This window comes from Pristis pectinata, chromosome 4 (assembly GCF_009764475.1).
Source record: "Pristis pectinata isolate sPriPec2 chromosome 4, sPriPec2.1.pri, whole genome shotgun sequence".
NCBI lineage: Eukaryota > Metazoa > Chordata > Chondrichthyes > Rhinopristiformes > Pristidae > Pristis > Pristis pectinata.
The window spans coordinates 115749144-115761770 of NC_067408.1; the positions used below are offsets into that span (position 1 = coordinate 115749144).

General features: G+C 49.7%; 1 protein-coding gene across 7 annotated transcripts in view; it reads left to right on the plus strand.

Annotated features, from left to right (window-relative positions):
- robo1 (roundabout, axon guidance receptor, homolog 1 (Drosophila)) overlaps positions 1 to 12627 on the plus strand; it is a 570003-nt gene that overhangs the window by 486901 nt on the left and 70475 nt on the right. For all 7 annotated transcript variants that reach the window (XM_052015221.1, XM_052015224.1, XM_052015223.1 and 4 more), the window contains 4 exons: positions 2131 to 2299; positions 5120 to 5286; positions 6323 to 6444; positions 10172 to 10406. In XM_052015221.1, the coding sequence (XP_051871181.1) occupies positions 2131 to 2299; positions 5120 to 5286; positions 6323 to 6444; positions 10172 to 10406 (693 nt within the window). The remainder of the gene's footprint in view (positions 1 to 2130; positions 2300 to 5119; positions 5287 to 6322; positions 6445 to 10171; positions 10407 to 12627) is intronic.

Sequence of the window (12627 nt, forward strand, 5' to 3'; positions counted from 1 at the left end):
TAGAGTCGCACAGAACGGAAACAGGCCCTTCAGCCCAACTCGTCCATGCCAACTATGTTGCCCAGCGAGCCAGTCCCATCTGCCCGCGTTTGGCCCATAGCCCTCTAAACCTCTCCTTTCTAGACGGCCTTTAAACGTTGCTAATGTGCCCGCCTCAACCACTATTTCTGGCAGCTCATTGCAAACACCCTTTGCGTGAAGAAACTGCCCCGGATGTCCCTTTTAAATCTCTCGCCTTTGATCTTAAACCGATGCCCTCTTGTTTATCGCACCCCCCACCACCACCCCCCCCCACAGCCCTGAAAAAGACTAAGTGCTTTCACCCTGAAGTAGATTTTCTCTTTTGTTTGTTCCTGCCATAGACTCAGTCTGACAGATGTGCCTTTTTAAGGTGCAGCCAGTTCAGTCAGTATTGATGCTATCAAGCGAATTGTTGATCAGTAATAAAGTCTCCCACTCCAGGTGTTTCTGTGCCCTTTGTTCAGATCATCAGATTTTGGAAACCTGGCTAAGTTTTGTTTCCTTTCTCTATCTCATATCCCCAGTGACACCCTTTGGGATGCATACCCACTGTCCTGGAGATCTCAGTAATAATAATCCATGGAAGTTGCATGTACTTTGAACACTTTTGTTCATTTGTAGAACTGGAGTTAAAAATTAGCAGGTAAGGACCATCCAATCGAATGTCAATGGATGTGTCCAATTGGCAGTGGGAAGACATGGACCCTTTCAGAATGACCAATAGCAAGAGGTGGAGGGGGGTGGGACTGAAGTCATGTGATATAACCTGCTGACAGCATCCAATCGGAGTTGGTGAAGTTATTCATGGCCAAAGCTGAAGTCAGCTACCTCAATCCCAACCGAAGATTTGTTCTGTTCCAGATCTAAAGTCCAGGTACCAAAAATACCTGGACGTAATGGAACAATGTGATGTTCAGCAGGACTGGTGTACTTCAACAGAAGGAGCAGGGACTTACATTATGCTTCGATATTCTAATTAGCTGCCAGCCTGCAACAGCAAGGTTTTAGAATTTTCAGAGACACAAGAGACTGCAGATGCTGAAATCTGGAGCAAAAAACAAACTGCAGGCGGCAGGGTAGTGTAGCGGTTAACATGACGCTATTACAGCGCCAGCGACTCGGGTTCAATTCCGGCCGCTGTCTGTAAGGAGTTTGTATGTTCTCCCCATGTGTCTGCGTGGGTTTCCTCCAGGTGCTCCGGTTTCCTCCCACGTTCCAAAAGCGTACGGGTTAGGAAGTTGTGGGCATGCTATGTTGGCGCCGGAAGCGTGGTGAGACTTGCGGGCTGCGCCCAGAACACTCTACGCAAAAGATGCATTTCACTGTGTGTTTCAATGCACATGTGACTAATAAATAAATATCTTATCTTATCAAATAAACAAGACGTTAGAGACACTACATTCAGTGCAGATGAAGGGTCTCGACCCGAAACGTCGACTGTCCATTTCCCTCCACAGATGCTGCCTGACCCGCTGAGTTCCCCCGGCATCTTGTTTTTTTCCTCCAGATTCCAGCATCTGCGGTCTCTTGTGTCTCCAAACTGCTGGAGGAACTCAGCGGGTCGAGCAGCATCTGTGGAGGAGGAGGGATGGTCGGAGTTTTGGGTTGTGACCCCTGAGAACCTGCCAATCCTGGTGCAGGGTGCCGACCCAAAATGTCGACCATCCCTCTGCCTCCACAGTCGCTGGCTGACCTGCTCAGTCCCTCCAGCAGTTTGTTATTTCCTTTAACATTTTCATCCTCAAATCCCTGCTCCACCTTGTATCTCCAGGTATCTGCAGCCTTACAAGCCCCCATGATCTCGACAGTCCTCCAGTTCTAGATGTTTGTTTTGCTAGTTCACCACTGACAGCTGTACCTTCAGCCATGACGCTCCCACGTCCTGGAACTACCCTCCCCACCCATCCTGCTTCCAAACGCTATGGGTTACTGTCACTCTTTATTCCCTGCAACCTCTCTCTTTGACTGAGCTTTCAGTCACCACCCCAATAACTCTTCAATTGTCCAATAGCTGTCCTGTGAAGCACCTTTGGAGTGCGTTCTTTGGGGAAGAAGGAGCTACATAAATGCAGGCTGTTGTTGATTTTATCTCGTCCTTCCTTATCACAGAATTTGGAGTCCCAGTTCCACCTCCTCGACTGCCGGATCCCAACCTGATCCCTGGAATCCCATCCAAGCCGGAAGTAACAGACGTCAACAAAAATGGGGTCACGTTGATATGGCAACCAAACATGAAGGTCGGAGCGACCCCAACATCCTACATCATCGAGGCCTTCAGGTCAGTCTCACCTCAGCTTTGCTGTAGTGTTTTATTAGGTCTCCGGAAGGTGCTGCCTACTGTTGGTGAAGAGTTGTACAGATAACAGATGCCCCCTCCTTCTCCTGCCATCCCATGAAGCCAGTGCCCTGTGCTGATCAGAGGTGAGGGATTACTTGCTTGATCACACATGATATTCACAATTTTCTCATTCATTTAGAACACGGAACATAGAACTGTACAGGGGCCAGCATGGTAGTGTAGCGGCTAGCGTAACGCTATTGCAGCGCCAGCGATCTGGGTTCAATTCCAGCTACTGTCTGTAAGGAGTTTGTATGTTCTCCCCTTGTCTGCGGTTTCCTCCCACATTCCTAAGACGTATGGGTTAGGAAGTTGTGGGCATGCTATGTTGGTGCCGGAAGTGTGGCGACACTTGCAGGCTGCCCCCCAGAACACTCTACGCAAAAGATGCATTTCACTGTGTGTTTTGATGTACATGTGACTAATAAAGATATCTTATCTTACAACACAGGAACAGGCCCTTCAGTGCCTGATATCTGTGATGGACACGATGAAACTAAATTTCTTCTGCCTGCACGTGATCCATATCCCTCCATTCCCTGCATATTCATGTGTCTAACAGCCTCTTAAACACCACTATCGTATCTGCCTCCACCACCACCCCTGGCAGCACATTCCAGGCACCCACCACTCTCTGTGTAAAAATAAACTTGCCCCGCATATCTCCCTTAAACTTTCTCCCTCTCACATCAAATGCATGTTCTCTCGTATTTAACATTGCTACCCTGGAAAAAAGATTCTGAGTGTCTACCCTATCTATGCCTTTCATAATTTTATAAACTTCTGTCGGGCCTCCCCTCAGTGTCTGACACTCCAGAGAAAACAACCCAAGTTTGTCCAATCTCTCCTTATAGCTCGAACCCTCCAATCCAAGCAGCATCCAACTAAATCTCTTCTGCACCCTCTCCAAAGCCTCCACATCCTTCCCGTAATGGGGCAACCAGAATGTGGCCTAACCAAAGTTTCAGACAGCTGCGACACGACTTCCTTACTCTTGTACTCTGTGATCAACCAATGAAGACTGATTCAATCCTGGGCTCATTTCTGTTGCTCACCACCAGTGGCCATGCCTTCAGAGATTTATTCTGTGTGATCCAAAGTTTTTCATCTTTCTTTGCCTTTTCCCAAGACACCCTTCAAACACTATCCCTCCCTCCACTGAGCTGCCCCAAGAGATCCTCACATGGCACACCATCAGAATGTGTGATGACTCAGCCTGGAAAGCTTTAGCAAGGTTAAAAGTGTTAGGTAACAATAATTGTTAATGTGTCTGGGGTCCAGGGCATTGGAGGGAGTGCTGTTTCTGTGCACTCAGCACATGCTAGGAATTAAGGCTGGGATTATCCTGGTCTCTTTGTCTCAGGAAGCCAACAACCTTCTGCTGATGAGGCATGGGAAAGTCCAAGGACTTCCCAGGGAACGCTGTGACTCAGTGGTTTGTTGCCTTCCTTGTACCCCAGGAGGTCTCAGGTTCAAAACCCACTTCTGAGGCTTGAGTGCAAACATCTCGGCACTGGTTCAAATGCCATCTCTGAAATGAGATGTCCAGCTAAGCTCCAGTAGGCTCTCTGAAGGTGGATATAGAAGATCCTTTATTTTGAAGGCAAGCTGAAGGGAGTGGTATGGCGTGGTTACCTGGTTATTCAGGCCAATATTTGTCCCAATCAACATTTGTAAATTGTCTGCTCATTATCACATTATCATTAGTGGCATGGTGACAAGACAACAACATCTCCTTCAGTGTCAGTGAGACAAAAGAGCTGGTCATTGATTTCAGGAGGCAGGACAGAGTACTCATCCCTGTCTCCATCAATGGTGCTGAGGTGGAGATGGTCGAGAGCTTCAAGTTCCTCAGTGTAAATATCACCAACAATTTGTCCTGCTCCAACCACATAAGCTGACCAAGAAAGCTCACCAGCGCTTCTACTTCCTCAGAAGGCTAAGGCAATTTGGCATGTCCCTGTTGACCCTCACTACTTTTTATAGATGCACCGCAGACAGCATCCTATCCAGATGCATCACAGCTTGGAATAACAACTGCTCTGCCCAAGACCACCAGAAATTGCGGAGAGTAGTGAACGCAGTCCAGTCCATTCGCAAAAACCAGCCTCCCCACCATTTACTCCGTCTACACTTCCTGCTGTCTCGGGAAAGCAGACAACATAATCAAGGACCCCTCCCACCCCGGACATTCTCTCTTCTCCCCCCTCCCATCGGGCAGAAGACACAAAAGCTTGAGAACACATCCTGCCAGGCTCAAAGACACCTTCTATCCCACCATTATCAGACTCTTGAATGGACCTCTTGTACAATAAGATGGACTCTTGACCTCACAATCTACCTCATCATGGCCCTTGCACCTTATTGTCTGCCTGCACTGCACTTTCTCTGTAACTGTAACACTTTATTCTACATTCTGTTTTTCTTTTGTACTACCTCGATGTACTTATGTATGGAATGATCTGTCTGGATGGCACGCAAACAAACATTTTTCACTGTATCGCGGTACATGTGACAATAATAAACCAATTACCAATGAATGGAACAAATAGTTCCGCAACTGTGCACAAATTGGCTGCTACACCACAACAGTGGCAACACTTTAAAACTACTTTTTTGGCTGCAGCACAGCTTTTGAAAGGGAAGGTTGAAAGCATCAAAAGAAAAGGCAGCCTTGATGTTGGAGGGATGTTGTTTTGGTGTTTTGGTTCTCACCCGTGCCCGGTGATCTCACTCAATCCCTGTGGTTACTCCCCACAGCCACGCCGCGGGCAGCAGTTGGCAAACGGTGGCCGAACGGGTGAAGGCCGAAACACACTCTGTCAAGGGCCTGAGATCGAACGCTGTCTACCTCTTCCTCATCCGTGCCGTCAATGCATACGGTGTCAGTGACCCCAGTCCTATCTCCGACCCTGTCAAAACACAAGGTAAAAGGGATATGTTTTCTATGGCCCTGGGAGTGTGTGATGGGGCAGTGTAGAGGGAGCTTCACTCTGTATCTAACTGTCCCTGCCCTGGGAGTGTGTGATGGGCCAGTGTAGAGGGAGCTTCACTCTGTATCTAACTGTCCCTGCCCTGGGAGTGTGTGATGGGACAGTGTAGAGGGAGCTTCACTCTGTATCTAACGGTCCCTGCCCTGGGAGTGTGTGATGGGACAGTGTAGAGGGAGCTTCACTCTGTATCTAACTGTCCCTGCCCTGGGAGTGTGTGATGGGACGGTGTAGAGGGAGCTTCACTCTGTATCTAACTGTCCCTGCCCTGGGAGTGTGTGATGGGACAGTGTAGAGGGAGCTTCACTCTGTATCTAACTGTCCCTGCCCTGGGAGTGTGTGATGGGACAGTGTAGAGGGAGCTTCACTCTGTATCTAACTGTCCCTGCCCTGGGAGTGTGTGATGGGACAGTGTAGAGGGAGCTTCACTCTGTATCTAACTGTCCCTGCCCTGGGAGTGTGTGATGGGACAGTGTAGAGGGAGCTTCACTCTGTATCTAACCCATGCTGTCCCCGCCCTGGGAGTGTGTGATGGGACAGTGTAGAGGGAGCTTCACTCTGTATCTAACCCATGCTGTCCCCGCCCTGGGAGTGTGTGATGGGACAGTGTAGAGGGAGCTTCACTCTGTATCTAACTGTCCCCGCCCTGGGAGTGTGTGATGGGACAGTGTAGAGGGAGCTTCACTCTGTATCTAACTGTCCCTGCCCTGGGAGTGTGTGATGGGACAGTGTAGAGGGAGCTTCACTCTGTATCTAACGGTCCCTGCCCTGGGAGTGTGTGATGGGACAGTGTAGAGGGAGCTTCACTCTGTATCTAACCCGTGCTGTCCCCGCCCTGGGAGTATTCAACTGTGGCATCAAGCAGAATGTTGTGTCTGCTGGGTGTGTGATCCGTGGAAGCTGAAGCTGAGGGCTCCGTTGGAGGTGTTGTGCTTTGACTGGTGGTGAACGTTTGGTTGTTTAATTGCTGCAGATGTTCCTCTCACTGGGCAAGGAGTGGACCACAAACAGGTGCAGCGGGAGCTTGGCGAAGTGGTCGTCCATCTCCACAATCCCATCATCCTCTCATCATCTTCCATCCAGCTTCACTGGACAGTAAGTACTGACCCTTCCATTTAGTGCTTTCCTTCAACTTTTGTGTCCAACTTGAATTTTAGAATTTTAGAACAGTACAGCACAGTACAGGCCCTTCAGCCCACACTGTTGTGCCGACCTATATAAACCTACTCCACGATCAATCTAACCCTTCCCTCCTACACAGCCCATAACCCTCCACTTTTCTTACATCCATCTAAGAGTCTTTTAAGTGTCCCTATTGTATCAGCCTCTACCACCACCCCCGGCAGTGCGTTCCACACACCCACCACTCTCTGTGTGAAAATCCTACCTCTTGACATCTCCCCTGACATTCCTCCACTCACCTTAAAGGGATGTCCTCTGGTATTGGCCATTGCTGCCCTGGGGAAAAGGTGCTGGCTATCCACTCTGTCCTGAAGCTCAATATTTTTTGGTTGCAGTGAGGCTTTGAGGGACAATGCTCATCCTGACCTCCTTGTTGGGTTGGTCGTCTGCTTCTTTCTCCAGGGAAATTGAGAAAGACGTTTATTTAGAACATAGAACATTGAACAGTACAGCACAGGAACAGGCCCTTCAGACCACGATATCTGCCAAATCAAACTAAAATTCTTCTGCCTGCACATAATAAATACCCTTCCATTGCCTGCATATTCATGCACCTATCTATGAGCCTCTTAAACACCACTATCGTATCTGCCTCCACCACCACCCCTGGCAGCCCGTTCCAGGCACCCACCGCGCTCTATGTGAAAAAAACATGCCCCGCACATCTCCTTTGAACTTTCCCCCTCTCACCTTAAATGCATGTCCTCTAGTTTTTGACATTTCTACCCTGGGAAAAAGATTCTGACTGTCTATCTATGCCTCTCATAATTTTATAAACTTCTATCAGGAATGAATCTCAGAACGTTGCAAGGTGAAGTACTTCCAATGTTCAGTCATTGTCCTAATGTGGGAAACAGAGCAGGTAACTAATGCACACCACCTCCCACACTGGACTGTGTGACAATGGCCAGGTAACTTTGGGCCAAGTGAGCCAAGTGAGGAATGAAGTGAAAGTCATCCGATGGTTCAGGGACATTGTACTGCTGACCCTGTAATGTACAACTTTCAATCCCTGCCTGGTAACACTCAATCACTGTCCGTAACTAGAACCCGGCAAGAGGCAATATTGAACCATAGAATCGATACTGAACAGAAGCAGGCCACCCGGCCCATCGAACCCAAGCTGGCTCTTTGCAAAAGCAGTCCCGTCAGTTGCTTCCTCCCCATAAGGCTCACGAACTGTTCTCCTTCAGGTGTCCAGCCCGTTCCTGATGGGACTGCGAGAGCTGTAACCTCCTGCTGTGTGAGGAGGTTCTTTCTTAGCTCACCCCTGGCTCTTCTGACAAGCTCCTGGTTCTCAACCCTTCCACCAGCAGGAGTAATGTCCTTTCACTCCTGGCCACACTTGAGAAACCACTTTCAAATCCTCTCTCCACCTCCTCTGCACCGAGGAGACCACATCCAGCTTCCGCAGTCCTGATGCAGGGTCTCAACCCGAAACATCAATTACCCCTTTTGCCTCCATGGATACACGGATACTCGTCTACTGCCACATTGAGGCCAGGTGCAGGTTGGAGGAACAACACCTCATATTCCGCCTTGGGAGTCTCCGACCCGACGGCCTTAACGTCGATTTCTCTAACTTCTGGTGACCCCCCCCCCCTTCTTTTTCTCCCCCCCCACTGCTTTATCTTCCCTTATTCCTGTGGCTCCCTTCCCCCACCTTGATGACCTGCCCATCTCCTCTCCTCCCTTCCCCCATCTTTTATTCCATGGTCCACTGCCCTCTCCTACCGGATTCCTTCTTCTTTAGCCTTTTGCCTCTTCTACCTATCACCTCTCAGCTTATTACATCTTCTCCGCCTCCCCCACCCACCTGCCTTCCCCCCCCTCACCTGGACTCGCTTCTCACCTGAACTCACCTCTCCCCTGAACTCACCTCTCCCCTGCCTGTGTGCGCTCCTCCCCTCCCCCAACCTTCTTATCCTAGCTTCTCCCCTCTTCCTTTCCAGTCCCGATGAAGGGTCTCGACCTGAAACATCGACTGTTTATTTCCCTCCATGGATGCTGCCTGACCCGCTGAGTTCCTCCATCATTCTGTTTTATTTCCCCCAGTCTCAGATTTACCTGAAATCCCTCAGGACCATCCTGATCGGTCTTCACATGCATTCTGTGTTGGACCCAATAGCTAACTCAATTTATAACTCCAACTGAGATCTGTAGCTATTAAGGGAAGCAAAGGATATAGGGTAAGTACAGGAAAGGAACACTGGGGTAAAATGTCAGCCGTAAACATTATTGGTCTCCTTATTTTAATGTATTAGGAACAGTTCAGACAATATTTACTGGACAGATGCTTGGAATGAGTGGGGTGCCTTATTGGACAGGCCAGGCTTGTATTCACTGGAATTTGGAGGAATGAGAGATGACTTGATTGAGATGTATAAGATCCTGAAGATCTTCACAGGGTGGATATGGAGGGGATGTTTCCTCTTGTGGGAGAATCTAGAACCAGGGGTCATCCATCTGAGAGAAACAAAGGACCGCAGATGCTGGAATCTAGATGAAAAACACGACGATGCTGGAGGAACTCGGCAGGCCAGGCAGCATCCCTGGAGAAAAGCAGGCGGTCAGCGTTTCGGGCCAGGACCCTTCCACAGTCCCGAAGAAGTGTCCTGTCCCAAAACGTCGACCGCCTGCTTTTCTCCACGGATGCTGCCTGGCCTGCTGAGTTCCTCCAGCATCATCGTGTTTCTCTTCACCCATCTGAGACAGATGAAATGAAATTTTTCTCTCATTGGGTCATCCATCTTTGAAACTCTTCCCCTGGTTCCAGATCCTCCCACAAGTGGAAACATTCTCCCTACGTCCACCCTCTCAACCTCTCAGAATCAATGAAGTCCCCTCTTACTCCTTGAAACTCCAGTCGTTACAACAATCTGCTGGAGGAACTCAGCAGGTCGAGAGCCATCTGCGAGGGGAAGGGAATTGTCGAACTTTCGGGTCAAGACCCTACATCAGCATCCAGGTTCCAGCATCTGCAGTGTCCTGTGTCTCCAGTGGATACCAGCCTGGTCCAACCAATATTTCCTCATAAGCCAACTCACCCATTCCAAGTACCTGTCCAGTAAATGTTCTCTGAACTGTTCTCCTGAAATAAGGAGACCAAAACTGTATACAGCTGGCATATTCCCCCAGCGTTCCTTTCCTGAACGAACCCAGTATCATTTGATTCCCTTGATATCTATTGATCTCTGTTGGAGCTGGCTATTGGGTCCAACACAGTGTGGAAGGATGCACGGGAAGACTGGTCAGAATGGTCCCAGGAAGCAGAGTCTCTGAATAATTTTAAGGCAGAGTTAAACAGATCCTCGATATGCAGGGCAGGTGATAGGTTAGACGGGATTGTGGAGTTGAGGATACAATTAGATCAGCCATGGTCTAATTGAATGCTGGAGGTTCAAGGGGTTTGAATGGACAACTTCTGTTCCTCATTCCTATGTATAAATCTGTTAATCGAACAACGGAGCAAGCAAGATGGGCCAAATGGCCTTCTCCTGCTCACTGCTCCTCCCTCATACCCCTCTCACCCAGCCAGGTGTCCGTGTGGTGTGTACCTCGATGTGCCTCTCTGTAACCGGAGCCACTCCCACTCCCCGCTGACTGTCCCCCTCTCCCCCCTGCCTCTCCATGTGACCAGGTGGATCAGCCGTCACAGTACATCCAGGGATACAGGATCCTCTACAGGCCGTCTTCGCCGGAGAATCGGCCGGAATCCAACTGGTCCACCTTCGAGGTGAGGTCGGCCACAGACCGCAGCGCCGTGGTGCCGAAGCTTCGCAAAGGGGTGGGCTATGACGTCAAAGTGAGGCCGTTTTTCAACGAGTTCCAGGGCGCGGACAGCGATGTGAAGTACGCCAAGACTCTGGAGGAAGGTGAAGTTCGAGCCTTTTGTCCTTGATCTGCGCTCTCTCTTCCCCTGTTGCTTTTCCATTCACGCTTTCCCACTTGGGCTTTATATCCCGCAGCTCACTGGCAGTGTTCCCACCTCCCCGGTCCAGTTCACGAGATCACAAGACAAAGGAGCAGAAGTAGGCCATTCGGCCCATCGAGTCTGCTCCACTACCTCACCATTGGCTAAACTATTCTCCCATCTAGCCCCAATTCCCGGCCTTTCCCCCATATCCCTTGATACCCTGACTAATTAGATACCCATCAATCTCCTCCTTACACACCCCCAGTGATCGGGCCTCCACAGCTGTATGTGGCAACGAATCCCATAAATCCACGACCCTCTGGCTAAAGAAATTTCTCCTCATCTCTGTTCTAAATGGGTACCCTCTAATTCTAAGACTGTGCCCTATGGTCCTGGAGTCACCCACCAAGGAAAACAACTTAGCCACACCTACTCTGTCCAGTCCTTTCAACATTCGAAATGTTTCTATGAGGTCCCCTCTCATTCTTCTGTACTCCAATGAATACAGTCCAAGAGCCGACAAATGCTCCTCGTATATAAGCCCTTTCATTCCAGGAATCATCCTCGTAAATCTTCTCTGAAACCTCTCCAACATCAGCACATCCTTCCTAAGATAAGGGGCCCAAAACTGCATACAGTATTCCAAATGAGGTCTCACCAGTGCCCCGTAGAGCCTCATCAACACCTCCTTACTTTTATAAGTTATTCCTCTCAAAATGAATGCCAACATAGCATTCACTTTCCTTATTGCTGATCCAATCTGGTGGTTAACCTTTAGGGTATCCTGCACGAGGACCCCCAAGTTACCCCTCCCCAGTCCGGTTACCCCCTCCCTCAGTCCATTAACCCCTGCCCAGACCAGTTATACCTCTCCCACCCTGGTTGCCACCTCTTCCAGTTCAGTAATCCCCTTCCCCAGTCTGTTGAACTCTGCCACCATCCCATAGGCTGCCCCAACAGGCAGCACAGAGGTGCAGCTGGTGGCGTTGCTACCTCACAGCTCCAGGGACCCGGGTTCGAGCCTGACCTCGGGTGCTGTCTGTGTGGGGTTTGCACGTTCTCCCTGTGAGTGCGTGGGTTTCCCCCGGGTGCTCCGGTTTCCACCCACATCCCAATGACGTATGGGTCAGTTGGTTAATCGGTCGCTGTAATTTGCCCCCGAGTGTGTGGGTGAGGGGTAGAATCTGGGGAGTTAATGGGAATGTGGGGAGAATAAAATGGGATTAGTGGAGGATTGGTGTGAACGGGTGGTGATGGTTGGCACGGACTCAGTGGGCCGAAGGGCCTTGTTTCCTGCTGTATCTCTCGATGACTCTATGAGGATCCCATCACCGAGTCTGATCACCCTCCCTCTCTTGGATCCCGTTCTCCAGTTATGTCACCCCAATCTGGTAACCTCTTCCTTTCCCCTCCCCTGTATTCCCCCCTCCCCTAACATCTGGAGTAATGTGATCTCCCAAATCATTTAAGTTGGCTTTGCCTTGATCAAGGGTTCTCCAGCGTTACGTCACGGACGAGCCGGTTAAATTGCGAGGTGTGCGTGCTGGGTCTGGTCTGGGGTTTGTTCAAGGATACAGAAGGTGCACTAAGTATTTGACAATGTAGAAAAGAGAGAGACCTTTCCGCCAATTTTTTTTAAATTTCAGAAATAAACTTTATTCATAATAAAAAATATACAAAGGAAGAAACAGCGCAAAAACAAAACCTTAACATTGGTGGCTGTTACATTCCGTAATGTAAACTTTAAAGAAAAAAAACACACAGACAAACATAGCACCATTGCCACTCACATGGCCTCCTGAGGTGATGCCCCTTTCAATGCTCGAGGGGCTTCCCCACCCAACTCAGCACCTCCATGTGCGGTAGCGGAAGGAGCCCAGACTGTGGACCTTCCCCACAGTCTTAGCATTGGCTGCACCGAGCTTCAGTGCGTCCCTCAGCACGCACTCCTGCAGCCTGGAATGTGCCAGTCGGTAGCATTCCCTTATGGACATCTCGCTGTGCTGGGAGACCAACGAGTTTTGGGCAGACTAAAGGGCGTCCTTCACCGAGCTGATGACCTGCCAGCAGCACTTGATGTCTGTCTCGGTGTGTGTCCCAGGGAACAGCCCGTAGATCAGAGAGTCCTCTGTCACGCAGATGCTGGGGATGAACCGGGACACGGACCCTCACGTCCGTCT